Source organism: Meyerozyma guilliermondii, genomic scaffold, assembly GCF_000149425.1.
Source record: "Meyerozyma guilliermondii ATCC 6260 scaffold_8 genomic scaffold, whole genome shotgun sequence".
In the NCBI taxonomy this organism is placed as follows: domain Eukaryota; kingdom Fungi; phylum Ascomycota; class Pichiomycetes; order Serinales; family Debaryomycetaceae; genus Meyerozyma; species Meyerozyma guilliermondii.
Window position 1 is genome coordinate 273,563 of NW_001809793.1, and position 27,189 is coordinate 300,751.

General features: G+C 45.5%; 14 protein-coding genes across 14 annotated transcripts; 10 read left to right on the forward strand and 4 right to left on the reverse strand. All coding sequences in view use genetic code 12, as the record gives it.

Annotated features, from left to right (window-relative positions):
- Positions 1–58: 58 nt before the first annotated feature.
- On the forward strand, positions 59–589 carry ZCF3 (Zcf3p; the record flags this gene model as incomplete). The annotated part of the gene is made up of 1 exon (XM_001482019.1): positions 59–589. One exon carries the CDS (start codon positions 59–61, stop codon positions 587–589), a length of 531 nt encoding a protein of 176 aa, XP_001482069.2.
- A 1,000-nt stretch (positions 590–1,589) lies between these two features.
- PGUG_05833 (TauD/TfdA dioxygenase family protein) lies at positions 1,590–2,744 on the forward strand (the record flags this gene model as incomplete). The annotated part of the gene is made up of 1 exon (XM_001482020.1): positions 1,590–2,744. One exon carries the CDS (start codon positions 1,590–1,592, stop codon positions 2,742–2,744), a length of 1,155 nt encoding a protein of 384 aa, XP_001482070.1.
- Positions 2,745–3,078: 334 nt separating this feature from the next.
- PGUG_05834 (TauD/TfdA dioxygenase family protein) lies at positions 3,079–4,227 on the forward strand (the record flags this gene model as incomplete). Its single annotated transcript, XM_001482021.1, has 1 exon — positions 3,079–4,227. One exon carries the CDS (start codon positions 3,079–3,081, stop codon positions 4,225–4,227), a length of 1,149 nt encoding a protein of 382 aa, XP_001482071.1.
- A 197-nt stretch (positions 4,228–4,424) lies between these two features.
- On the reverse strand, positions 4,425–7,997 carry CTA3 (Cta3p; the record flags this gene model as incomplete). Its single annotated transcript, XM_001482022.1, has 1 exon — positions 4,425–7,997. The coding sequence occupies one exon, from the start codon at positions 7,995–7,997 to the stop codon at positions 4,425–4,427; it is 3,573 nt and encodes a 1,190-aa protein (XP_001482072.2).
- Positions 7,998–8,465: 468 nt separating this feature from the next.
- GAR1 (H/ACA snoRNP pseudouridylase subunit) lies at positions 8,466–9,068 on the forward strand (the record flags this gene model as incomplete). Its single annotated transcript, XM_001482023.1, has 1 exon — positions 8,466–9,068. The coding sequence occupies one exon, from the start codon at positions 8,466–8,468 to the stop codon at positions 9,066–9,068; it is 603 nt and encodes a 200-aa protein (XP_001482073.2).
- A 235-nt stretch (positions 9,069–9,303) lies between these two features.
- On the reverse strand, positions 9,304–10,368 carry PGUG_05837 (uncharacterized protein; the record flags this gene model as incomplete). Its single annotated transcript, XM_001482024.1, has 1 exon — positions 9,304–10,368. One exon carries the CDS (start codon positions 10,366–10,368, stop codon positions 9,304–9,306), a length of 1,065 nt encoding a protein of 354 aa, XP_001482074.2.
- Positions 10,369–11,300: 932 nt separating this feature from the next.
- PLD1 (phospholipase D) lies at positions 11,301–16,508 on the forward strand (the record flags this gene model as incomplete). Its single annotated transcript, XM_001482025.1, has 1 exon — positions 11,301–16,508. The coding sequence occupies one exon, from the start codon at positions 11,301–11,303 to the stop codon at positions 16,506–16,508; it is 5,208 nt and encodes a 1,735-aa protein (XP_001482075.2).
- A 184-nt stretch (positions 16,509–16,692) lies between these two features.
- Positions 16,693–17,343, forward strand: PGUG_05839 (uncharacterized protein; the record flags this gene model as incomplete). Its single annotated transcript, XM_001482026.1, has 1 exon — positions 16,693–17,343. One exon carries the CDS (start codon positions 16,693–16,695, stop codon positions 17,341–17,343), a length of 651 nt encoding a protein of 216 aa, XP_001482076.2.
- Positions 17,344–17,363: 20 nt separating this feature from the next.
- PGUG_05840 (uncharacterized protein) lies at positions 17,364–18,860 on the reverse strand (the record flags this gene model as incomplete). The annotated part of the gene is made up of 1 exon (XM_001482027.1): positions 17,364–18,860. The coding sequence occupies one exon, from the start codon at positions 18,858–18,860 to the stop codon at positions 17,364–17,366; it is 1,497 nt and encodes a 498-aa protein (XP_001482077.2).
- A 461-nt stretch (positions 18,861–19,321) lies between these two features.
- Positions 19,322–20,101, forward strand: PGUG_05841 (uncharacterized protein; the record flags this gene model as incomplete). The annotated part of the gene is made up of 1 exon (XM_001482028.1): positions 19,322–20,101. One exon carries the CDS (start codon positions 19,322–19,324, stop codon positions 20,099–20,101), a length of 780 nt encoding a protein of 259 aa, XP_001482078.2.
- Positions 20,102–20,254: 153 nt separating this feature from the next.
- Positions 20,255–20,938, forward strand: PGUG_05842 (uncharacterized protein; the record flags this gene model as incomplete). The annotated part of the gene is made up of 1 exon (XM_001482029.1): positions 20,255–20,938. One exon carries the CDS (start codon positions 20,255–20,257, stop codon positions 20,936–20,938), a length of 684 nt encoding a protein of 227 aa, XP_001482079.1.
- A 355-nt stretch (positions 20,939–21,293) lies between these two features.
- PGUG_05843 (copper-translocating P-type ATPase) lies at positions 21,294–23,825 on the forward strand (the record flags this gene model as incomplete). The annotated part of the gene is made up of 1 exon (XM_001482030.1): positions 21,294–23,825. The coding sequence occupies one exon, from the start codon at positions 21,294–21,296 to the stop codon at positions 23,823–23,825; it is 2,532 nt and encodes an 843-aa protein (XP_001482080.2).
- An 11-nt stretch (positions 23,826–23,836) lies between these two features.
- On the reverse strand, positions 23,837–24,928 carry PTC1 (type 2C protein phosphatase; the record flags this gene model as incomplete). Its single annotated transcript, XM_001482031.1, has 1 exon — positions 23,837–24,928. The coding sequence occupies one exon, from the start codon at positions 24,926–24,928 to the stop codon at positions 23,837–23,839; it is 1,092 nt and encodes a 363-aa protein (XP_001482081.2).
- Positions 24,929–25,044: 116 nt separating this feature from the next.
- On the forward strand, positions 25,045–26,778 carry FGR43 (Fgr43p; the record flags this gene model as incomplete). The annotated part of the gene is made up of 1 exon (XM_001482032.1): positions 25,045–26,778. The coding sequence occupies one exon, from the start codon at positions 25,045–25,047 to the stop codon at positions 26,776–26,778; it is 1,734 nt and encodes a 577-aa protein (XP_001482082.2).
- Positions 26,779–27,189: the final 411 nt, after the last annotated feature.

Below are 27,189 nucleotides of genomic sequence, written 5' to 3' on the forward strand. Positions count from 1 at the left end.
CGCCCTGTTCGTATAAAAGACATGAAAATCCATCACAAATGCGTCATATACACAAACCATGGTCGAAACGAACTACAAGTCGTACCAGCAGGTGATAAATCTATCAGCACCATCGAAACCGTCGTCGAGACGCACAAATAGGGTGGGAAAACCTCAGCTGCAACCAGTTAAGCGAAGAACAAAATCAGGCTGTCTTACATGTCGCCAACGTAAAAAAAAGTGTGATGAAGACAAGGTTGATGGCAAATGTCAAGCGTGTACTCGCAACTTCTTACAGTGTTGCTGGCCACAAGTGTCAGTAGCTGTGAAAGAAGTTTCTTCACCAATTCAAAATGCTACCAGTCACTATCCCACGCCTGCTGCTTCTCCTATAGTAGGAGCCACCGTATTAGATTCCGAAGTCAACTATGTTATGCTTCCCCCACGCGCGGAAAAGGCACAAAAAGCAGGGAAAACAACATCAAACAATGGCGCGTTGTCTCCAACTTCATCGCCACGATTAACTCCAAAGGAGGAACAGGATAGGATAAAATGTCAGTTTTATGTCACCAGTGTCGACAACAATCGCGTGTGCGATATCAACGTTTGAGCGGCCGCTGGACGGTATAGATAAGGTTATAGAACGGGTAATGGTAATGAATTGTAACGTTATACACAATTTTGTAAGCGTTTGCAGCCATCTCGCCAAACGACCAAAAAAGAAGGAGAAACCGAGTGCCGCATCAGGAAACTTCGTGTACCAACCACACAAGTTTGCTCAGGTGTTGCGGGTCGCTCGGGTGTAGTGGATCGCGTCGCGCCGCTCGCGTGCACAATTGGATCGTTCCACCAGATGTAGTCATCGGACGATATGCAGGACACTAAAGAGTCTCGGTTAAAAGATAAGTGAAGGGGCAAGGAACATGAAACCCGAGTAGGAATTCTATATCAAGGAGTTTGTGATTACACCGATAAGCGTCAAGAATGATAAGACAATGTAGAACGAGTATCGCTGATTAAAGTATAAGCTTTACATCTAAGTTACAAGTACTAATTTTCTTTGTATTCAATCCAATAATAGGTTTCGGCTCCACTTCCAAACACTGGCTTTTTATTACTTTCTCGCCAGGTCGAATTATCTCGAATCATCTTTCTCCTATTTTTCCCGCACTTAGCACTATCGTGCGTCAAATCCGGCGAGTTACATATGCACGGACGGCACACAAACCAAACGTCCACGTAAACCGAAACCCAATTAGGCTTGAAATCACATGCGATGATGCGAGGGCATACCTATCGGGGAATTTTTTCGCAGTCGTTCGAGTTCGACCGGAAATATAAAAGGAACGCCACACTTGTTTTTTTTTGCAAAGAACATTCTCTGTTGTTTTTGTATAAACATCCTGACGTTTTTGTGACAGCATCGAATTCATTGCTTCACAAAGATAGCTTTTACGTCTCCAATTAAGTTTTAACTTACTTTTCATTTCGAAAACTGTGCCTCGTCCGACCATCGGAGCAGCCACAGTTTAGCATAGTCTCGTGCAATTTGAAGCTATATAAAGCGGCCCGAGTTCTCCACTAATTTGAAATCAACTGATACTAGCTTGATGTCATCTGCAATCTACGGTAACTACGACACCCACTTTTCCAAAGACGTTGACGAGGTTGGCGACGATGGAATTTTGAGAGTCAGTAAACATGCTCGCGACCAGGCCAAATTTCCCGAGTTTTTGCCAACGTGGGATACCTCGGAGAAGTATCCTCCATTAAAGTTCTTTGAATTCCATGATCCTGGTGCTCGTGCCGACCCTAGCTTCCCCAACTTGTTCCCCAAGGACGGTGAGTACAAGGCCAAGAAGATCACACCCAAGATGGGTACCGAGATCCGTGGGGTGCAATTGTCGCAATTGGACGACAAGGCCAAAGACGAATTGGCATTATATGTTGCCCAGCGAGGCGTTGTGGTTTTCAGAGACCAAGATTTCGCTGCAAAAGGTCCTAAGTTTGTCACTGAGTACGGCAGACACTTTGGAAGATTACATATCCACCCTACCTCTGGAGCGCCAAGAGGGTTCCCTGAATTGCATATTACTTATAGAAGACCTGACGAAAAGGAATTCGACAGGATTTTCTCCGAAACCACCACTGCCGTGCAATGGCACTCGGACATTTCATACGAGTTGCAGCCCAGTGGACTCACGTTCTTTGCAGTTTTGGAAGGACCGGAGTCTGGGGGAGACACCATTTTTGCTGATGTCAAAGAAGCATACAGAAGATTATCGCCAGAATTCAGGAAGAGATTGGAGGGCTTACATGTGTTGCACTCTTCCAACGAGCAGGCTCAGAATTCTCGTGGTCAAGGTGGTGTAGAAAGAAGAGCTCCAGTTTCTAATATCCACCCATTGATCAGACAACATCCTGCTACCAAGGAAAAGTACATCTACTTGAACCGTCCTTTCAGCAGGAGAATCGTTGAGTTAAAACAAGAAGAATCCGACTACTTGCTCAACTTTCTTTACGACCACATTGAAAAAGCCCATGACTTGCAATTGCGTGCTAGCTGGGAACCTAACACTGTTGTGGTATGGGACAACAGAGTGGTCGAACATTCAGCCATTGTTGACTGGGACACTCCAGTTTCGAGACATGCATTCAGAATCACCCCACAGGCCGAAAGACCCGTGGAAGACTTGAAGGACTTGAACAAGCCCGAGTATGATGTAGGGGACGTTGCGGAGGCATTGAAGAGAGTGCTTTCGTAATCAAAAGACTTCTTTTCGAAAAAAAAGCAATAACCACAATAACCACAACTACATACAACATTCATATACCTTATACGATATCACGATGACGATATCATAATACATGTTTCCGGACCATATCACTGTAAGTTTTCTCGGCCGTTGCAGCATTTGCTGCGAAAACTGTGGCGGCACCTGACTTATCGTGAGAGTTTCCCGATTGGGATTTGGTTGCAGCAAGAATGGTTGCAATATACATGAAATTGCAAAACTGTGGTGGCATCACCGATTGCTAATCATTCTGCCGATTGTATTTAAGGGGGAAGATCTATTAATTTGCGGGATACATCTGAAAATGGTTTCTTTTCAAAATAACGATATTCACTATTACCAAGACCAAGACGAGGTCGACCAAGATGGAGTTTTGGTGGTGAACAAGCAAAACAGAGAACAGTCTCACTATCCAGATTTCTTGCCTACTTGGGACCCAAAACAAAAATTTGCCCCCTTGAAGTTTTTCAAGCACCAGGAGCCAGGTGCTCGTGCTGATCCAAGCTTCCCCAATTTGTTCCCCAAGGATGTGAAATATGACCTTAAGAGAGTTACACCCAAGTTGGGTACGGAGGTTACTGGGATTCAATTGTCGCAATTAGACGACAAGGGAAAGGACGAATTGGCGTTGTATGTTGCTCAAAGAGGGGTGGTTATCTTTAGAGAGCAGGATTTTGCCAAACATGGACCTCAATTTGCTGTGGAATATGGTCGTCATTTTGGCAGATTGCACATCCACCCAACCAGTGGAGCTCCCAAGGACCACCCAGAGATCCATGTTACCTACAGAAGAGCCGACAAAAACGAATTCGACAGGCTTTTTGCTCAAAGAACAAACGCCGTAGGCTGGCACTCGGATGTTTCCTATGAGTTGCAACCACCAGGAACAACATTTTTTTCTGTATTGGAAGGTCCCGATGCTGGTGGAGACACCATCTTTGCCGATGTAAGAGAGGCTTACAGAAGATTGTCGCCTGAGTTTCAAAAAAGATTGGAAGGCTTGCACGTACTTCACACTTCTGCAGACCAAGCAAGAGATGCTGTTGGCTTGGGAGGTATCGAGAGAAGAAAACCAGTTTCCAGTATTCATCCTTTGATTAGAGTCCACCCTGGTACGGGAGAAAAGTTCATTTACTTGAACAGACCGTTCTCGAGAAAAATCGTGGAGTTGAAGGAACAGGAATCTAATTACCTTCTTAACTTTCTTTATGATCATATTGAAAAAGCTCACGATTTGCAATTGAGAGCAAAGTGGGAACCCAACTCGGTGGTCGTTTGGGATAACAGGTTGGTGGTTCATTCTGCAATTGTTGACTGGGACACTCCAGTTTCAAGACATGCATTCAGAATCACACCTCAGGCTGAACGTCCAGTGGCCGACTTACAGGATTTGAACAAGGAAGAGTACGATGTTGGCGACGTCGAAGAGGCGTTGAAAAAGATATTGCACTAAAAAAAGGTATAAAAAGCAGCTGCAAAATTATCAGCTGAAAAGTTTTCAACAAAATACCTCTAAAATGTTAAATAAGCAAATAAATTAGTAAATGATATGACAATTCATTAGTTTCCTGGTAGTTTTCTGTAGTTTCCTGATAATTATCATCTATCAGAACTCATCTACATTTCTCTTCTTCATATCTTACTACATAATCAAGCATGGTCCAAGAGGTAGTTGGTGGCTGCCTCCAAATTCCAGTTTTCGTTTTCAAGTGCTTGTCTTGAAGTCTTGTCGTCAAATCCCATGCCTACAAGCTCTTGTACGGCCGCTTCACGATCTTTATCAAACCCATTTTGTACGCCGTTCTGTGGAGCTTGTTGAGGTTGTTGTTGAGCATTGCCGAAACCAGCAAACAATTGCTCCCATTCGTCATTTCCAGACTTCCCATCCGACTCACCAGCACCATTGGTGTCGACTAATGCGCCATGAGAAGACTGTGTGAACTCGCTAAAATCAGGAGGTCCTTCAAAGTCGTCGTCTCCGTTGGTGTCTTCCTCGCGAGCAGCTTCCAAGCCATCAAACTCGTCAAACGGATCGTTCGAATTTGATGCTTTTTCTTCAGTCGCAGGCTCCAAACCTGAAAATGAAGCGTCAAAGTCATCTCTGGGTTCCTTGGACCGTTCTCTGGCTTGCTCGCTCAATGCATCGTCGAAATGCTGCGAGCCATCGTCGGAAGAACTCTCATCGTAATCGAGCTCACGAATAGGTGGGAACTCACTATTTATATCAGGAGACCTTTGCTGGTGCTCAAGCGATGGGTTCGAAATGATGAATGCCTCCCGGTGGCTCGAACTTGGATGGCTGGCTTCTGGCTGTTCCAGTTGCTCCGTATCCTCAGCATTGACAATTTCAAAAGAGCCCACTCCAGACGATACTTTATCGGCATCACTAGAGTCGTTTTCTGCGTTGCGCAGTTGTGGTGCTATGGTCTCAGTATCAGCTTGAGTAGTGGCATCTTCGTGTGAAGCTGGTATCGTGTCACGGTCACTGACATCAATATTGTCATCACGAACAGACATGGCGGCGTTATTTTGAACACTAGAAGTCAAAGAGTCCGTTCTCTGTACACCATGGAAATCTCCTGGCATTCCTGGAACTCCAGTCGCAATTGCCGCACTTGCTCCTTCTGGGAACTGGAAGTCAGAATTGCTAGGCGACGTTACGGGCGTAAAATCATTGTAAGTGTTCGTAGCAATTGAGGAAGGTCCTCCAACACTTGGCTCAACGGAACCATCCAGGTCTGCCGATGTGACGAGACGAGCGGGTGCTGTTGATTCAGTGGTCGTGGACACAAACTGCGCATTTTGAGAACCAGGAACATTTGCATTTTCTGGAGAAGTCTCCTTCTCTTTTGGCGCACTTTCAGACTCGTGTGTAAAACCTTTATCTCCATGATCTTTTTCGTTGGGTTCGACCTCATCATGGGAACCACCAGCCACAGACTTAGCCAAACCTGCTGCTCCAGCAATGGCTGCACCGACTCCTGCACCGATTCCCAATGCTAGTCCAGATCCAGTGTTACTCTCTTTCTTATCTGAAAGAGCTTTGGATTTTGCTTCGTGTTCCTTCTGTGCCTGCTCGTGCTCATCCTGAAGTCGCTTTTGTTCATCAGCTGCCTGTTTTTCTCTTGCCTCAAAAGTGCTCAATTCTTCAACCATTTGGCGGTTTGCCAATGTCAACTCTTCTATAGTTCTCTTTAAGTTTTCATTCTTGACAATTGAAACCTGGAGCTGGGACCGCTTCACAGAAACTTGATTGGTCAATCTTTGGTTTTCCGCTGCCGTTCTTTCATACTGCTTTTCAAGCTCAACTATCTCCGCATTCGTTTCTCCAAGTCTCTCTTTGAGTGTAGAGTTCTGTTTTTGTAACTCCTCCATTTCCATTTGCTTTCCATTGAGCTCTGAAGAAATATGGTTGAATTTGGCCTCTGAGATTGAAGCTTCCGATCTCAAAGCTTCCGTTTCTTCTTTGGCAGCAGCAAGGTTCGCTTCCACTTCTTCCTTTTGCTTAACCTCATTCTCGTATGACGATCTCAACTGTTTCAACTTGGACTCGATTTCCTTCTTCGATGTGAGAATACGAGTGAGTTCTTGCTCGGCACGAGACTTTGTTTCATGAAGATCCGAGGTCTGAGAAGCTAGCGATTTAATCTGGTTAGATACGTTTGCGATATCTGTAGTGGCCCTAGATAGCTCTCCCGAAACAGGAGATGAGGTATCAGCAAGCAAATCACGATTTTGGGTGGTGGGTTGGCCTGGTGACAGAGGAGTTAACTGAGACAGTGTACGAGGAGGTGGAGGCACGCTTCTCAAGGCATCGTAATTGACAGCATGTGCCAGCAGCAGGCCCAGATTTTGGGGTTGAATATTGGACTGCGAAAGTTGTATTGGCTTTTGTGGCAGGCCGGGAATGGCTTCGGATTTTTGGACATTTGCAGAATTTTGTGAAGATTGGGAAACATCACGATTTTCATCGACTTCAAGAACTGGAGACTGTGCCTTGACTAATCCTTGGCCAAAAGTAGAAGATGGTTTGAATTGCTGGAGTCCACGAACCCTAGGAAGTTCACCAGTTGTTGTTCTTGGAGCTTCCGAAAAGTTTGCACTTGGGTTTGGCGAGCTAGCGTTGGGATCAGTATCTGGCTGTGTTTTAGTAGGAGAACCAAAGATATCCACCAAATCGTCCATGGCTGTTTTTTGAGTTTGCAATGGTTTAGGTGGAGGGGCAGCAGCCACTGGCTGACTTGATTTTGAGACAGTTGGTTGCGGAGCAGCATTTTTCGAATCTTCAATGGACTGGATCAAGGACTGAGGGACAATATGAGGAAGGTCCTCGCCGCCGAGTTTCTTGTTCACCAAATAGAGTGCAATTGCAAATTCTGTTGGAGTAAAAATTCCCGTGTTCTGGACATCGGCCAAGTCCCAAATCGATGCCAAATCCTGCTGGCCCAATTTGGAGGTCATTAAGAACGTCGCAACTTGGTCGGGGCTCAATTGGCCCGAGTGTGACTTATCGAGATTATTGAAAATCGAATCATACTGTGCTTTCATAGTGGGAGTAACCACCCAATCTGAGCTCTGTGGCGTGGCAGGAGGCTGAAGAGAGCCTGAAGGTGCACGATTGTCGTGGCGGACCGTGGTCTGCTGCGAGCTAACAGATGCATAGGAAGGTTGTCTAGAACCAGTTTGAGCCAGAGGATCGTGAGGCTGCTGCAACTGTGAAGATTGTAACGTGGACTGCTCGACAGACTGCCACACTGTTTCTGGTAAAAATGGTGGTAATTGTTTAATTGAACCACTTAACAAGCCCTGGATCAAGTGCATAGCGATGATGAAACTAGGCATATCAAGCTTGCCCAAATTCTTTCGATCGACCAAAACCCAAATCTGACCCAAAGTAGGCGTTGGAAGCTTGGATTTCATGAAAATATCGCGGGCTCTGGTGCCAGAAAGCTCACCGGAGGGAGAACCCACGGTTCTGGTGAACAATTGCAGAAACTTCTGGACATCTGCTGGGCTCACGGCAGTGAGGTTTTCTTGTGGCACCGACTGTGTATCATGTGGCACATAGGCGCTGGGCTGCGATTGCATAAACGAAGAATTGGTGGATTGGGGCTGAAGAGGAGCAGGCGTAGACAAGTTTGCAAATCGTGGTAGCGGTCCTGGGGTCTCGGCAAGGGCCGCCGAGGGCAGCTGGCCCAGCTGGGTGTAGCCTATGAGACGCATGGCAAAACAGAAGCCAAATTGGGTAAGAAATCCCAAATTGTTTTGATCAGCGAGTTGCCATATTTCACCCAAAATTGGTGGGGGAAGACCTGACTTTTCAAAAGTGGCTCTGGCTTTGTCTCCCGTGATGATTCCGGTGTTTTCCGGGTCCAATGCTCGGAAAAGTTGGGAATAAAGCTTCTTTTCGTCGGCGGTGAGACCGACCTTAAACTGCGGCGATGCTGAGTTAGTAGTGCAAAAAAAAATATTTTGGGCATTGATTGCTACTCAATGTCGTACAAGGATGATTGATGTGCCTTTGATTTAGTGAAAAAACGCCCTGGTGTACTTACTCAGTGATACACTCATGTCTGTCTCCTGGCAATCGGCAAAGTTGGTCCGCACTCAACCTGAAATCCCCGCCATGCACCAGGCCCCTGCACCCAGTTCTCAACCTCATCGGATTTTTTTTCACCACCACCAATAACCATGAACAGAGGCAGAGGAGGAATGAGAGGTGGCCGTGGAGGCCGAACCGGACCGCTGCAGTTCCAGCAAGGACCCCCCGACACAGTATTGGAGATGGGGACGTTCATGCAATCATGTGAGGGCGATATCGTTTGCCGGTCAGTGAATGTCAAAATTCCATATTTCAATGCTCCGATATATCTTGAGAACAAAAGCCAGGTGGGAAAGGTTGACGAGATCTTGGGACCGCTCAACGAGGTGTTTTTCACCATCAAACCCTCCGAAGGAATCCAGGCCGATTCGTTTAAGGAGGGAGACAAGTTTTACATTGGACCCGACAAGTTGCTTCCATTGGAGAGATTTTTGCCCAAACCGGTGCAACACGGACCCAAGCCTAAGCGTGTAGGAGGCGGTGGGGGCCGTGGAGGCCGTGGTGGCGCCAGAGGTGGCAGAGGTGGCTCCTTTGGAGGCAGAGGTGGCTCTTTCGGTGCTCGTGGGGGAAGAGGTAGAGGAGGATCATTTGGAGGCAGAGGAGGTAGAGGCGGCTCGTTTGGAGGAAGAGGTGACTTTGGTGGTAGAGGCAGAGGCGGTTCTTTTGGAGGGAGAGGAAGAGGACGTTTTTAACGCAATGTAAGGCATGCACTTTGTAACCATAGAATAAGACAAGATGAATAAAATAAGAATGAAGGATTGAGTCAATGGTATGTGAATAAGCAACTCTGAGTAATTGAAGGCTAAACAATGAGTATTTGAAATTTTAGTGGGTGTTTTTTGGTTTAATAAATGTGGGTGTAATTTGGTTTTTCATTTTTGGGGTGCAATGTGGTTCTCGTTATTCATTTGTTGTGACAACTTCTTGCTAGACCAGTGTCATGGCATGCCGCAACTCCTTATATCCGTAGCACTGCTTCACATAGGTCGACTTGTAAGCATTGTTGAAAAAAATCCGAGGAAGTGTTACTAGTTCATTCAATCCAACACCTTCAATTAATCCAGTAAAATAGTTTTCGATTTTCCTGTTGGTAGCTTTGATTTGATTGGCATAATCGAGCCGGGTCTTGGGAGCCAAAGTCTTTTCCTTCTTCATGGCCTCTTTAACTTTTGATGGAAGCTGAGCAACGTACCGATCTATCACCTGATCAACCTTTGTAAGTACTATGTCGAACAGTATTCCCGAGTCTATAAGATGTTCAAGCATTTCTTCGTCTTCAGGAAGCATACCCTGAGCAGCGTCTATCAATACATAAACCTGACGGAGGACTTTTCTGCGTTCCAAGTATTCCAATACCATCTGGCCCTGTTTCTCTTCGCCTCGCATCCCATAACCTGGACTGTCAATTAGACGAAATTTCTTGCCTACATTGTAGCAGTTCATCGTCTGGGTATATCCTGGCTGGCGTGATACGTATGCTAATGTTCCTGAACCCTCTCCAAATAAGTTGTTGACGAGTGATGATTTGCCAACATTGGTGTGACCAAGAAAAAGAATTTCTGGAAGGGGATGCAATAGATGGGGTTCAATGCCAAACGATTTGCGTTTATGAGTTTCCAGAGAACTAGTTGTGGCTTCCAGTTCAGCTTTCAATCGCTGATATTTCACATCTGGGATATCGTCGTATTGAGCCAAAGTCCACTCAAGCTTAAATTGGGCACGGGAAAATACTCCTTGGGACATTGCCAACTCCACCTTCGACGGCTGGACGTATGCTGAGGGCCAGAAATTGATCGTGAGTTTTTTGGGGGTGATTAGTAGTTTGGTCAAGTCTTGAGGCGGTAAGTTAGAGTGCGGTTTTGAGGGCACCTTCGGTATGTTTTGGATATTGTTTGGGCTTTTCTTTTGTGGTAAGGTCCGTAGTAGGTAATCTACCGAGGCATGTCGCCTGAAAACGACGCTGTGGTGTTTTAGTTGTCGTTGAAACTTCATTTTGGAAGCTTCCCCAGAATTTCGCGTTGCGATGAAGATGCGATTTTCCTGCAGAAACTACCAACTTTAGTTGCACTGATGACAAGCATAAATGGACTAGAGGGCATTTTGCCAGCAATTCAAACAGCAATTGCCAATAGGTCCCTCTACAATCCTCACAGAGCAAGGATCAAAATCTTCACATGTAAGTTGGTTTGCTGTTTGAGTGCTTCATGATATTAATAAAGGTTTCGTGTTGGCTCTGATCATCACCGCAATATTGGGTTTCTCGCTGATACATTTGGTGCACGATAAGGTTGCCCATTTCACTTGTTTCTACTTGCTTACGTTCTTGTTTTACTGGCTCATAGATTTTGGTCAATCGTTCACAATTTTAGTGGGAGTGTCATTTTTCGTGTGCACCGTTTCTGGAAGTATTGTACTGGAATTTTTACAAGGAATTGTCAACCCGGCGAGAGTTTATGACACTCAAGATATCATAGCTAATATCGCAGGAAGCTGCTCTGGTCTTATATCAGCAATAGCCTTACAATTGTATAAAGTCAGTCGAAGGATGGAAACATATCAGGAACTCCCCATGAGCCAAATATGACTTTCCCACTTTTCGCACACAAACTTAGCACAAAATATAGCATTCCGCACACTGTCCCATTACGCGCAGCGCGCCATTTTGCCGAGAAAAGTGACTGCAGACTAGCATATCCATTTAAAGCCTATACTGGCGACACTGCCCAGCCCTATGGCTTCTACCTCTTAGTAAGCCAATACACCAACCATTGCCCTTCTCCTTTTCTGAGCCCAAATTCTGGACTAAATCTCTTTCACTTCGCCTCGACTAAATTTCACACCCGTACACCACACAACATCACAGTCCATTTAGCAACTGCTGTTGACAACTCTTTGTTTTTGTGCCAGCACCATTTACAAAAGACATGACGCAATCCGAGGACGAGAATATCGACCCGAGGAATACAGCAAGCGAGATAAATGGACAAGAGCACATAGAAGGTGACAACAAGGCTGAAAAAATCAGTGAAAAGGCGGGCCAAGGTGCCACAAACGAACACCATTCTGATGATGAAGGAGGTCCATTGAGTGGTACTACTTCGCCAGGAAGTCCCCGGTCACCAAAGAAAGAACGAGATCTGTCTTTCTTTCCGCTGTCGCTGACCATTATGGCTAATCCGTGGTCGTTATTCGGGTTCAAAAATGCCGACAGACAAGAGTCTCGTTATAATTCCGAAAGTGAAGAAGAAAGGGATAGAATGCCATTTAGTGATGCTGAATACGAGCAAAGTGGTTCACCGGAGGAGCCTGAGGGAACTAATGATCCACCGGTGCCAGCAAAGGACTATGACACAGAAACCAATGGTGACGAGTTACAAAGACCACGTCCATCAACTGGTCACCAGCGTAGTTCCTTTGCGTTTATTCCATCCATACTTCGTAATGACTCGTCTATGCCGTCGAACCATCAAGATACAAATGAGGACAAGGGTCGTAAACGTAAATTTCAATTTTTTTCAAGAAAGGGCAAGAAAGACCGTGATCGCAAAGCCAGCACTGCTGTTCCTCAGGATGACGCTGACGTAGCTACCGGAGAGCGGGCACAACTGCTTATTGCTTCGTTAATTGTGGGCGCACCATCGATAAATTTGGTTGCTTCCTGTCTTCTTGAAGACGAAAGAGGCATTGCTCGGGCTCCATTGCTTTTGTCACTTTTGGGATTTCAAATCATCGATATCTCGCCTTCTGTGGGCACAAAAAATCGCAGGTTCAGTATCGACTTGGAGTATGGCGTGGGTCCTCAAAGACTCAAATGGCTGGTTGAAAAAAATGCCAAAGATTTACTCTATTTACATTCACGGTTCAAGTTCGGCAGCTGGCGTACAGATGGCCGCAAAGACTTGCCCAGATACCCGCTTCCTCCATTGCGGTTTCGTGAGAACGATGGAAAGTCAAAAACCGGCAAGACAGACGGCCCAATGGAGAGCATAGGACATGCTTTACATCAAGACGCCAACTCTCATGAAGATGCACCGGACGCTGATAATGGATCCACTACCACGTCTCGAAACCACCTTTCAAGCATCACCTCGTTGTCACGACTCCGCTCACACATAAGTGGATTCTCCAGTGACGGGTCGTCGGAAATTTCACCAGAGCAATTGCATATTCGCCAGGCTCGTAATAACGAGTATATTCAACAGGTTACGCACTACTTAAATGAGCTTATCAAGGTGGTAGGCTTGAAACCCCTGTCAAACAGATTGTTTCAGTTCTTTGAGGTTTCACCTATCTCTTCATTATTGAGTTATGAAGGTTCTGTGGACGGCTCACATATCGGAAAACAAGGTGTGATTCATATAGGAGGCACGGCAAAGTCACAAGGATGGCGTGTGGGTCATTTTCGTGCTAATGATCTCAAAGGAATGATTGATAGAAGACTGGAGAAATGGCTCTTGGTTCGGAACTCTTACTTGATGTACGTTTCGGATATCAACTCAACGCTTCCACTTGAAGTTTTCCTTGTGGATCTGCACTTCAAAATGATTTATCGAGGCGACGATGGACAAAAGCTTTTAGCCCGTGGAGATGATGAAGCTGAAGAAGATGAAAGTGATTACGATGATTCTTCTTTGGCTCAAAAAGCCATGGCAACGACTGCGGATACAACGGCCAACGCAAAACACAAAAATGTGTTCAACCATCTTAAAATCACCCTCTACAATAGGGAAAGAAAACTAGTATTGATTCCCAAATCTCACAAGGAGCAGAAAATGTGGGTTCGTGCCATAAAGGAAATGCAGAATGCAACAGTATGGTCACAGCCTCATCGATTCGATTCTTTTGCGCCAGTACGCAACAACTGTTTTGCACAATGGTTTGTCGATGCCAGAGATTATTTTTGGGCAATTTCTTCGGCACTTGAGTTGGCCAAAGATGTCATTTTCATCCACGATTGGTGGCTTTCTCCCGAATTGTACTTGAGAAGACCTGCCAATGGTAACCAACAGTGGAGAATTGATCGTATTTTACAACGGAAAGCACAGCAAGGTGTAAAGATCTTTGTCATTGTCTACCGTAATGTCGGTACCACTGTTGCTACGGATTCTCTTTATACCAAACATTCGATTTTGTCGCTCCACGAAGACAATATTCACGTCATACGTTCGCCCAATCAGTTGCTTCAGAACACATACTTTTGGGCTCATCACGAAAAGCTTTGTGTCATTGACCAGACTGTTGCATTTGTTGGAGGCATTGATCTTTGTTACGGACGTTATGATACCCCAGATCATGTCATTATTGATGATTCCAAAATCAACTTTGATACTTTGGATGAGCAATATCCACCCACCGCCGAGGAGTTCGTCAAGTTCCAGACATTTCCCGGTAAGGACTACTCCAATCCTCGTGTCAAAGACTTCTTTGACCTTGATAAGCCATACGAATCGATGTATGATCGTGATAGCGTTCCACGTATGCCGTGGCATGATGTTCACATGGTGACTTCTGGTAAAGTTGCTCGCGATCTTGCTCGTCATTTCGTTCAAAGATGGAATTATTTAATCAGACAAAAGAGACCATCTCGGTATACTCCACTTTTGCTTCCTCCTCCTGATATGTCTGACAAGGAAGTGGAGGATCTCGGATTGGGAGGTACATGCGAAGTTCAACTACTTCGTTCTTCAGGTAATTGGTCTCTTGGATTAAAGCAGCACGAAGAGAGTATCCAGAATGCCTACTTGAAACTCATTGAGACGTCTGAGCACTTTGTGTACATCGAGAACCAATTCTTCATCACGTCTTGCGTGGTTGATGGAACTTTTGTGCAAAACAGAATTGGCGATGCTTTGGTCGATCGTATAATAAAGGCACATCAGCAAGGACAGCTGTGGCGGGCAATCATTGTCATACCTTTGATGCCCGGTTTTGAATCCCAAGTTGACGAACCTGATGGTTCGGCTGTGCGTGTGATCATGCAATGTGAGTACATGTCTATTTCACAGGGTAGTACATCTATCTTTGCCAAGCTTCGTCGTTATGGAATAGATCCCGACGACTACATTCAGTTCTTTTCGTTGAGAAAATGGGGAAGAATTGGTCCTGATCGCAACCTTGTCACGGAACAACTTTATATCCATGCCAAAACTATGATTGTTGACGATCGTGCAGTGATCATTGGAAGCGCCAATATCAATGAGCGGTCTATGCGAGGAGTCCGTGACTCTGAGGTGGCTGCAATTGTTCGTGACAAAGAAGCAGTTAATTCAATGATGAACGGAAAACCATTCAAAGCTGCCAAATTTGCTCACACGTTGAGAATGAGACTTATGCGTGAGCACCTTGGAGTCAGCGTAGATGTGGTAGATATCATTGAGAGGAGGTTCCAGAAGTTTGAGAGTTTTGCAAGAGAGCCTAAAGGATTGGAGGCTGCAACTAACAATTTTAAGAATTTGGAGTATAAGGTGATGTCTGCGATGGTTGAGTTGGCTTCCCGTGACATATTCGGTGAAAAACAGGGCACTTTTAGGTGGAAGAATTTCCATGGCAGACAGAAAGTACAGCCTCAACCAGAGCTGGTTTCCATGGATGAAGAGAACGAAGCAGAAAGAGAAAATGATATGCCGACTCCACTTTCCTTGCCTGTTTCATTCAACAATCGAACTGGTACCAAAGAAGCCAACAGAGGCATTCGTGACAAGAAGAAGCATTCGTACGATGCTAGAGTCCAACATAGCGATAACCACAAGAGAGATGTGTACGGAAAAGGACCAGATAAGTACAAAACCCGGCTTGCACGGAGAGCGAGATTTGATAGTAGTCGTTTCTTGAAGGATTTAGCCCACAAGGCCATCGGGAAAAACCCATCAAAAGCATTTTTACCTCCTATGGAAGACGTTATGGAATTCTTGGAAAGTGACGACTATGATATGAGTGACGAGATGGATGAGGATTCTGAAGCTATGATTCATGAGCGCAACAAGGAGAGATTGGCGCTCTTGAAGAAAATCTCATATTTGCAACGAGTCGCTGCTAGAGAGAAGGAAACACAGGAAGAAGAGCAAAAGAAACGGGCTGTTGCTGGCCTTCCAGTTGGAACACCTGAGGATGGAATTAAGAGGTCTACGAATGTTCTGAGCGCCGATCTCATACCAAATAACAGTCGTGGAGGTGAACAAGGTCTGGCTAACGGAGCAGAAAGAAGGGATTTGGAAGGGGATATTCCTATTACTTCTCTTGATGAGAAGGATTGCAGAAACCTTGTGCTGTCGCTCACCAGTCCTAATATTGAAAAGTTCACCACATTCGTGGATCCTTATGGGTTCCTGGATCCTCTTGACGTTGGGTTTTACGAGGATATATGGTACGAGCATGCTCGCAGAAACACCGAGATCTTCCGGATGGTGTTCCATCCTCAACCAGATAACAGAGTAACATCTTGGAAGGACTACAAGAAGTTTCTGAAACTTCAGAAAGCATTTGTACTTGCTCAGCAACACGAATCTTCTCGCAGAAGAAAGCAAAGGCCCGTCAATACTGATGCTCTGCTGGAAAACTCTGATGTTCAACATAGCGATGCTGGGTCAGTTTCCGATGCTAGTATAATCAAACGTGACGATGGGAAGCGGCCAACAATCAACTTCAGCAAACTTAATCATGATGGTGGACTTCTCGGTGATGCTCCGCCATCTGGGGATGGTTCTTCGGCGCCAAATGCCAATGGTTCGAAGAGCAAGAAGAAGTCTTTGAGAAGAGATAAAGATGACAAACCTGATCCACCCGCAATGAATGAGGAAATAGACGACGGTGATATGACCGGAGGAGAGTCTGAGAATGAATCGGACATTTATGAGAGCTCAGAAGAAATGTTCCACAATGCTAATGAAACGCCAGACAATGATGCTCTGCTGTTTGCACGCAGGAAAAAGGCCCCTAGACTCGGAGCGTTTGCACGCAGAAGAAGAGAGGTGATGGGCAATCGCATTTTTGACCGTGAAACCGCCGAAAGAATCTTGAATGAAATTCAGGGCCATTTGGTGGTTTTCCCCACAGAATGGCTTTCGCGAGAATTGGACGGAGGAAACTGGTTCTACAATACGGATCGACTTCCACCCATTGAGATCTACGATTGACGGGGCGTCCGCTATTTATTGCTAAAATGTTAATCCAAACTCATTCTGATAATACAATTAACTTCATTCTGAAAATTGCTAATTTATTCTGCTAATAGTTACCATCTCTTCTCTGCCGTTTCTCTGCCTGCAGTACGTTTCACCTGAAGCACGGTGCGATCGCGAACCGCTCTCTACTTCACGTATGATCCTTCAATTGCTATCGTGTGTCGGGGCTATTGTTGGCTTTGTCTTTCTTGTGCTAGCCATTGCTGCTGCGCTCTACTATATTTCGGAGTTGGTGGAAGAACATCTGGAACCTACCAAGCGGTTATTAACAAGATTGATATATTGCGTTATGGGCATATTTGTCCTCTTGGTGGTGGTGGACAGGTTTCCCATAATGCTTACTGCGTTTTCCATTTTCTCCTACTGGGTGTACCTTAAAAACTTGACGCGGTTTCCTTATGTCGAGCTTTCTTCACCAGTATTTTTGGTGTCTTGTGTTCTCGTCATTGCCAATCACTTTTTATGGTTCAGCCATTTCCACAACCCATATATTCCTCCTATCGAGGAACGACTTAAGCACGACTATATACCGCCTCGCATTCCGCTGTTCATGGAGGTTTGCTCGTTCTTTGGCTTGTGTGTTTGGTTTGTTCCATTCGCCTTGTTCGTGAGTTTGAGTGCTCATGACAATTTACTACCCCACCACATTGCCGTCTCTAATGATCACGATAAAAAGAAGAATAATGGTCTTGCCAAAGTGGTGGTTGCTCATTTGCGCGAGTTTGTGTATTCGGTGAGCCGGCGCCTCGGCTACGAGTTGGATCCTAACCACGGAAGAATCGCTTAAATCACTATATATAATTGCTATCATCCCAAAAACAGCTTCATGGGCGGCCCAATATGCTCAAGACTCAACAAAAACGTATCGTGTCCGTAGTTGCTTATATCGGTGCCAAGTTCAAAGTAGCGAATGTCTCCAGTGGCTCCAGCGTCTTTGAGCACACTGACAATTTCTCTCTGTTGCCACACGGGGAAGAGAATATCAGATTCCACGCCAATGACGAGAATATCTTTGTGGGCAATCTTCTTGAGTCCTTGGCGCAAATCGTCAAGTGCTTCTTCTGGTGAAATGACAGAGGAAGATTTTTTTTCGGAGTATGGTTTTTCAGGAACCGGAGTTGGTGATTGCCCTCCATTTTGCAACGTCAGTTGTCTGTTCTTGGATGCTCTTTCTCGGTTTGAAAGGCTCAAGTCGAACAAATCCATGGCTTTACTAACATAAAGAAGCGAATTTGCATCATATTCAAGGCAGAATTTTTCACCAGCATGATCAAGATAAGTCTCCACCAGGAAGTCAGGACACAACGCTGGCGGTTTTGAGTCGTCTGCCCGGTTGCGACCAAATCTGTATTCCCATTCGGGGCCCAGACGATAGGTGACAGTAGCGATTTCTCGCGCCAACTTCATACCGATATGTGGAGGAATTTTGTTGTAATAAAACCCACGATTCCAGTTGGGATCACTCATGAGTACCTGCCTCTGTGTGTGACGAAGCGCAATCAGGTATGGATGGGACCTGGCACATCCACTAATCAGCACCACTTTTTCCACCTCATCGGGAAACTCCCAAGCATAGGCTAACGACTGCATTCCTCCCATTGAAGCTCCAACTGAAGCATGAACCTTGCTCACGCCGAAAACATTGCGTATGAGTTCTCGCTGGGCTCTCACCATATCGTTTACCGTGATTATAGGAAACCTTGTTCCGTAATAATCGTTATTTGCTGGGTCTTTAGAAGATGGTCCAGTTGACCCATAACAACCTCCAAGAACATTTGTACACACTACAAAGTACTTGTCAGTGTCCAAGTAGAGTCCTGGACCAATAACGTTTTCCCACCACCCAGGCTTTGTATTTTTCGGTTGAGACTTGGCATGAGAAGAAGCTGATAATCCAGTATGAATAAGTACCAAATTGGACTTTGTAGCATTGAGCGTTCCCCATGTTTCGTATGCTATTGTGTACTCCGGCAAGTAGCCGCCGTGGTCAAAATAGATCGGTTCTGTAGACTTGTAAACGTCAAATCCGGTTTGCACTTGGCCATAAGATGGTTCCGGTCCACCTTCAAGCGAGCTTATTCCCGAATCCGGACCACAACTTTGCCCGCTGGACAACTCCTCTGTCTTTTTTTCGAGTCTATCAAGACACGGGAATGCCATTTGAGGATTGGAACCTTCATTTGGACTTTTTTGGTTTTGGAATGGAACCGATTTTTCAGCATACTGACGTAACGACGTCGCAAAAAGACGATGGGCCAACTTTGGCGTACGAAACCCTGATTTTATGACTCGGGCACCGATCATTGATGGTTCTAAGCCAATTGATACTTCAGAAACCACTCGATGATGGTTTAGTGATTAGTGATCTGAGTTCGTTATATCATCTCACGTGCGGAGCCATCTTAAATCGCAGCTGCTTAGGTCAGCGGGACTTACAAGAGAGAAATTGTAAGTTTAGAATCGTGAGTTTAAGGTCGTGGATGGCTACCTCGCATTTCACTAGAGAACACACAACGTATCTTTTTTAGAGTCGAGAGTATAAGACGCAGTTGGAACAATATAGCTTTTTATTCAGTATTACGAAATATGAGGTTGTTACCTTATGATAATTCATAAGAATCTAGAAAATATTGAATCTATTTTGCTTTTAGCAATATCTACATATGAAGTTCCTTAGTGTTGTTTCTTATCGTTCTTTTCTGCTCTCTCTGGCTGCGAATCTCATTTTTCCTGCACCAAGCTAACCAAGTTCTCACTGAATTTATATGCTGCGCATGTACCGCCCTCTAGCTCTATGTTGGCTTCTATTCCCAGCTACTTTTGCTTTGCTGATTCCCATTCTGGTGCTACTACTGCCGTTAAGGCAATGGGTCCAGCGTAGCTATATCATAGCCCATCTAAATGTTGTGCTAGTGGAGCATGGATATTTCTGGTTCACGGCGGTTTATTTGGGACATTTAACGCATTACACAAACAAGAACTGGGTGGTTCCGTATGATAAGATTGCTCGGGAGCTGTTGATATACCTCGTAAACACATTATTTTGCATTTTGGCTACGATCTGGTGCTTTGGTCCTCTGATTTTTGAGCGGATAGATGTAGCTGCGGGCGGCCATTGTGAGCGTATATCAGGGGAATTGATTCAGCTCAGCAGGAGTAAATGTGATGTGCAAACTGATACGATATGGATCAACGGGTTTGATATTTCGGGACACTTTTACTTGTTGGTGTCGATCAGTTTGCTAGTTTTGCAGCAATTGATTGGTGATGGAAGCTTGGGTATATGGACCCAACGGCTCGATATGGACTTGGAGCAAGGCGAGGAGCCTTCAGGGGTCCCCAGTGGTGAGAATACAGAAGCTCCGGCCATAATAGCCAAGTTGGACTGGTGGATACTTCATCTAGCTGTGACTCTCGTTGGCTGCTGGTACGCCGAATTTGTCATTACGTGCTTGTTCTTCCATACAACTTTAGAAAAGTTCTGTGGTTTGGTGGCGGCCATGGTAGTGCCGTTGGTCACGTTACGTTACATAATTACAGATTAGATTTGTCATAGGCTGCTAAAAATTGGTCATGCTGCTTGGTACGGCTGTGAAGTCATCGCGCGATTTGTGCTGCGATCTGGGCGATTATGCCGCAATTTGCATATAAAGAGCGGCTGCGAACACCTTTGACATATTTGCGATAACGACAAAATCATGCAGGAATTACTAGTACAGTTATCCAATGTTCATTGTGAGGACTGTGAGGACACCATCATTGCAGTACTCTCTCGCTTCTTTGAACTTCAGCGTGGGCCGGAAGACGTTCCGCAAAATGAATCGTCGGTTTTTTTCAAACTTTCACATCAAAAAACCGTTGTGTTAGCCGACCAATATGACAGAATTAAAGGCTCCGTCAAAAAGATTGTGAAAGCTTTGGCAGCAAATGGCTTTGACGTTCTCTCGTGGGAGTTGTTTGTGGACAAAACTCTCGACATAAGCTCTGAAACCTCAGAAGTTCATCATGCATCCAGACTTCCCATTGAATTAGACAAAGACTTTTTTGATATTTTTGGTTTTTTTTCGAAAAGAAGAGAAAGAAAGCTTATCGCTAACCACTTGAAGCATTGCCGCAAGTGTCGATTCGATGCGGAAACCACTTCTTCCTCCGATGAAGATGTCAAATTTGTGGTGGACAAACCCTTCCAGGAATACCGAGCAGTATTTTCTGTTAGTGGTATGTCTTGTGCTTCGTGTGTACAGACGGTGTCCTCGACGATTTCGAGTGTGATGGAGGCCAACGAAATGGGCTCTGCTGACGAAAAAGACCCGTCGTACTCCGTGAAACCTACTACAGCACAGTGCGATTGCAATTGTAACGAACAAGCAAATTGTAAATAAACTCGTGGATGCTATAAACGAAACAGGTTTTGAGTGTCAATTGCTCGAGCTACTTCCTGTCCAGCGGTCTACGAACACCAGAGTCAATGCTATCATTGGAGGAATTACTTGTGCTGCCTGTGTTAATACCATCGAGAATGCGGTGAAAGATCTCCCATTTGTGCTTGAATCCGGAGTCAACGTGGTGACGAAGTCGGCACAGTTTGTCTTGGAAGATGACGACAATTCAAATATCGAAAAGTTGAAAAATAGAGTTGAAGAATGTGGCTATGACTTTGAACTTACGAGCAAAGAGCTGATAAATTATACCCTGAGCACAAAGAAGTCTCGTACAATCAACGTCAGCGTCGATAAAATGTTCTGCAATCACTGCCCCGAAGTTATTACTGACTACTTGAACAGTTTTGGTGACGCCGTGGTGATCCAGGATCCAATCACTCTCAAAAGACCTTTCATAAAATTCACATACGTGCCCAACTTGGAGAAAAATATCAACTTGAGACGGTTCTTATTCGATTTGAACCATATTCATCCTACAGACGATGAACCTGGCTACAAAATTGTGCCTGAAGAAGAAGGTTCGTTTGACTGCACTTACATCGAACAGGTTTCCGTGGACGAGCACTTGCGGAAATTGACCAGAAAGGAAACCAGAAGAATCATAGTTCGTCTTATATTGGCTACAGTAACTGCTATTCCCACATTGATTTTCGGGGTGATTGCTATGTCTCTTTTGCCAAAATCGAGCTCGTTTAGAAAGTGGATAGAAGAACCAATATGGGCGGGCAATGTCTCGAGAGTTGTGTGGATTTTACTAATCATAAGTACACCTGTGTATCTCTTTGCAGCAGACATCTTTCACCAAAAGGCTTTTAAAGAGTTGAAATCGTTGTGGCTTTACAAAAACTCTTGGAAGAAAAGATTGTTTCGCTTTGGGTCCATGAACCTACTCATGTGTCTTGGTACATCTATTGCCTACTTTGCAAGCATAGCATTGCTTATCCTCAGTTCCCAGCAGAAGAAGCATACCGATATGGGACTTCATACCACGTATTTCGATTCAGTGGTCTTCTTGACATTCTTCCTTTTGATCGGCCGGTTATTGGAAAGTTACTCCAAGAGCAAAACCGCAGATGCCATTTCACAGCTCAGTACATTCAAAGCGTCTGAGGCCACGTTGGTTCATCTTCGGTCCAAAGAAGAGCAACCACAAGTATTTGAAAAAGACCAAAAAGTTGATGTCAAGCTACTTGAGATAGACGATTATATCCGCATATCCTCCGGTGAATCTCCTCCAGTGGACTGTGTCATAGTTTCTGGCGAGTCTTCCTTTGACGAGTCGGCTTTGACCGGCGAGTCTGTCCCGGTGAAGCATACTGTTGGACACCAAGTCTTCTCTGGAACCGTCAATGTGGGCCACCATTCAGTGGTTGCAAAAATCTCCAGTCTAGAAGGAGATTCTTTGATCGACCAAATCGTGGATACTGTTCGAAATGGACAGTTGAGAAAGGCTCCAATTGAAAAATTGGCTGATAAGCTCACTGGCTACTTTGTCCCTATCATTACTCTCTTGGCTCTTGTAACATGGATCATCTGGTTGGCGCTTGGATTTTCCGGCGCTTTACCTCCACAATACTTGGACATCGATATCGGAGGATGGACGGTATGGTCTTTGGAATTTGCAATTGCAGTATTTGTCATTGCTTGTCCCTGTGGTATTGGTCTTGCTGCACCAACTGCGTTGTTTGTTGGATCTGGTTTGGCTGCTAACCACGGAATTCTTGCGAAAGGAGGAGGTGTTGCGTTCCAAGACGGCGCTAATGTGAATGTTGTGTGCTTTGATAAAACAGGAACGTTGACAAATGGTAAACTCGAAGTCACCGACCATGAGTATGTTTGTGACGACCCGTTTTTGAGAAAGGTGGGACTTCAACTCAGCAGAGATTTGGAGCTTTCTTCCAGTCACCCAATTGCAGAAGCAGTTACGGCGTTTGCTGACTTGAATGCGGACCACCTGTTTGCAGCCAACAAAACTCCACAAGTGGAAAATATTCCCGGCAAAGGATTGAGAGCCAAGATTAGATTGGATTCCAACGATTCTTCAGAGTGGAAGAAGTTTGAGTCTAGTGAGGCAATTCTTGGTAACGAGCTGTTATTCAGAGAGCTCAATGTGAATATAAGTTCTGTATCAGCCAAGCTTGAGAATTGGAAGTCAGACAGAAAATCTATTGTTCTTGTTGGGTTGGTTTGTGAACTGGTATTTGGAGACAGTCTGTATCACTTGTTGTTGGCCATGGCATGTCGTGACGATATTAGACCCGAAACAAAAGCAGTAATCAAGTACTTACAAGAAAAACGAGGCATTGAGTGTTGGATGATTTCAGGCGATAACAGGACAACAGCAGAAGCCATTGGAGGAGAAATCGGAATCATTGCCGACCATATAATTAGTGAAGTTGTTCCCCATGATAAGGAAGCCAAAATCAAGCAAATTCAGCAAGATCGTCTGAAGGTTGTTGCTATGGTTGGAGACGGAATCAACGATGCACCGTCATTGGCGGCTGCTCAAGTTGGCATTGCGTTATCTTCAGGAGCTGATTTGGCAGTGACTTCGAGTGATTTCATCTTGCTTTCGAAACACAGACCATTGGAAGCGCTTGTCACCTTATTGGATTTGTCGAAAGTTGTGTTCAATCGAGTTAAATTCAACTTTTGCTGGGCGTTGGTGTACAATATTGTTGGTATCCCCATTGCTGCGGGAGTAATATACCCATACCACCAGTCGAGGCTCAGTCCAGTGTGGGCCAGTGCTGCCATGGCGGCGTCGTCTGTGAGTGTGGTGATGAGCAGCTTGGCATTGAAGCTCTGGAGACCCAAGAAATGGTAGATATGTATAAATTAGCAGTTGAATACACCACTGTGAAACCGCACCACCATGACGGTAACATTGTCTGTAGTGGAGTTGTCTATAGCCTGCTGGCAGAGACGCAGAGCCGCGAGTTGAGCATTATTGTTGGATTCGTGCAAAACTTGTGATACCGTTTTACACGCAGCAGCGTCCGATATTACGTCCCACACTCCGTCGCATGCCAATATCATGAACTCGTCGTTTTGCGTAATTTCCGTTGCGGTGGTGAATGGCACTCCTATAACCAAGTCTTTCATGTAGGAGTCGCCGAGGGAGCGAGAAACGGCGAGCACTCCGTTGACTCTGTTCTTCATGACTAGTCCCCGAGCATTCTTGATACGTTCTATTTCATTGAGATCCGTGGCCTTGTGGTCGTACGATAGGCGATAGGGGTGGCCCAGACGACAGAGAACAATCCGCAGGTCTCCCACATTGGAAGTATAAAGTACTCGTTTGTGGTTTGTGGGTACAAAGTCGTATGGATGGTTTTTCTTCTCTGTTTTGCTTTGCAGTTGTTCCGGTTTTTCTTGTGGAGAATGTCGATTGGCTTCCCATCGAAGCACGGCAACCGCAGCGGTACTTCCAGACAGCCCATTACCCTCTTTTTCATTCAAGGTGTCGGCACGGAGAAACGCCTGATAGAGATTTTCTTGCATGTCAGAAAGCACTGGAGGATCCAAACGATCTTTTTGTGGGGTGGGCAAGTCACTTATGTCCAGATCGTTGTCTTCTGGGTCCACAGGAGACGCCGTCGTCGAAAGTTCACCATGTAGAATTTCCTGCTCCAAGATGGTGTGTAGATTATTTCCACACCAACGAGCTGTCAGCTTGCCTGCGTGGCCATCGAAGATAGCAAAGTAGCCCCAGTCGAGTTTTTCGGCAAAGTTAGCCACATATGTGTGGACATCTTCCATTTTGGACCGGTAGGTGACATTTTTGTTCTCAGCCACTCCCACCGAAAACGACAATCCAGCGAAGGGATCGTCTGTTTCGTCGTTTGCTGCCGAGTTGCTTCGAGAACGGGTGCCAGAGGTCTTGGAAATGGACAGCATGGAGCCGGTTCTGTTGTTTTGGAGCAGCATGACGGCAGGTATCTCAAGTGTGAAGATGAGTTTGGCGGTGGTTTTCGATTTGGTGCAGTGGGCGCGGATAAGGTGAGAATCGGTTGCACACAACTGATAAGCAAGTTTTGTGCCAGATGGTGGGCAAGCGAAGACGGAGCAGTTGGTACCGCCCGTCGGACTTGTATCCGCTTGAGGACGCTCTGGGTGAGCCTCTGGGTTGTCGTGCCCAAAATAATTGGAAAACCAAATTCATTGTGGATCTTCCCATTCCAGTGCTCGGACGAGTGTTTCTGTCGCTTCACACCAACGATCTTTTGCAGGTTTGTTTGGCGTCCAGGATGTTGTACCTCCCTGCCACGGTGCAATTGTATAAAAAAATCATCGTTACCGAGTCACACGAACTCAAAAAACTTGCCATCTCGCAGCTGAGGCTATCGTGGGTCAACTATGGAACCTTAATTCACTCGTCGAAATTGGCGTTGTTGTTGCGGACGGTCCACGACAGCACAAAGCTCGCCGACTTGATCCGCTCTATCATTTTTGTTGACGAAACGGTGTGTTTTGATGTCAATTCGTCACAGTCTGTCGAAGTCAGTGTTCAGCGCCAATTGGTGGAAACGTTACAAGCAATATTGACTCGGGTCCGCCTCAATGAGCTCTGGTGTCTCTTGGACGGCAGCAAAATGACCCTTTCTTTTCATGCTCCGTCGTTGCTGAGACTAGCATTGTCGGTAGAGACGTTTGAGCCATCGGCGCAAAGCCAATTTAACTTTCCTCGCCTCACTCATCTCAAGATATACTACCAGCGAGAGTCCGCCTGCCTGGTTGCGGGAACCGTGGAGCTTGCAAAACTTTTTTCTCTGCAAAAGCTTTCCACATTGGAGTTTGAGGAAATGCACCAGCTGTCTCTCGAGTCTCTCAATCGTGCCAACTCCATGCTGAGAGATCAGAACCAGACGATATGGCCCCAGTTCTTTGAGGTGCTCCTGAGTAGCGGCACAAAACTCACACTCACTAGACTTGGACTCGACGGGTTCATCAACGACGGTGGTGCACACCTCGCAAAACTACTCAGCAATACCGTTGACTTATCGCACCTAATTTCTCTCCAGCTCAATGTCAAGGAAACCTCTCATTTGCACCACTCCCACGACGACTACTCATCAACCTTGCTTGAAAATCTCACTGCCTTGACTCCCAATTTGCGCAAGTTGGCTACCCATCCCACCTACGACTGTCTTTTCTGCCAACACAGCTCTCTCATCAACACGCTCTCCAAGAACATTCCAGACCAATTATCGACGCTTTTCGCCGTGGTAGAGTCCCCTACAAGCGCATACACCCAGGCCGTATACGATTGCATAGGTTCCACCCAGCACAAGTTGGTCAACTTGAAATTGCTCGATAGGTCTTCGCAAGTGGCTGACGCTTCGGCAATGCTCCAGCACCTCATGAGCGATGACTACTCGTGGTATATACGAGCACTTTACTACGAACTGGTGCTCAAACAGTCTGTCTACAAAAACTACTTTCTCTACGATATCGAGTGCATTTCTTCAGTGATAAACTCAGCCGGCTACAACCACGAACTATTCTCCGTACGAACCAACAGCGTCATTCTCAACGATACCATGGTGGAGTTTGTGAAAAAAAATCATCAAAGACTTTCTAGGTTTCTCATAGATTATTTTGCAGTCGAGCCGCACTGTGTGTCGCCGAGACCAGTTCTCCACCTCCCGCAATTGCAATATTTGTCCATTCTCGGCCTCAGTATCTTCTTCACACAATGCAACGGCCGCCGCCGCACCCAGTTCATGCTCAATTACGGAGACCAGTACATTGACCTCAATGGGCTCGAGCCGCTGTGACAATGTCACAATGAGAGCCGCAGGCACATGTCAACCAAAAAAACACACCCACACACCATTTACCCCATACATATCCCACGTCTCCAGCCACAATTAACACATTCCAATCGCATGCCAGAAATCCCATACACCCCCAAGGGGACGCCAATTGAAGAGATTGTGGACTTTGATGGCGCCTCTTTCAAAACCACTACTTGGAAGGTACCACTGTCTACCAAATATCTTGGAAAAATCATCTATGTTCACGGGTTCATGGAGCATGCTTCAATTTATACCGAGTTTTTTGACAATTTAAGTCAAAATGGTTTTGAAGTGTTCTTTTTCGACCAGCGTGGTGCGGGAGACACTTCGCCTGGTCCTTTGCTTGGTCTTACAGATGAACATCATACGTTCAATGATTTGGATTTCATG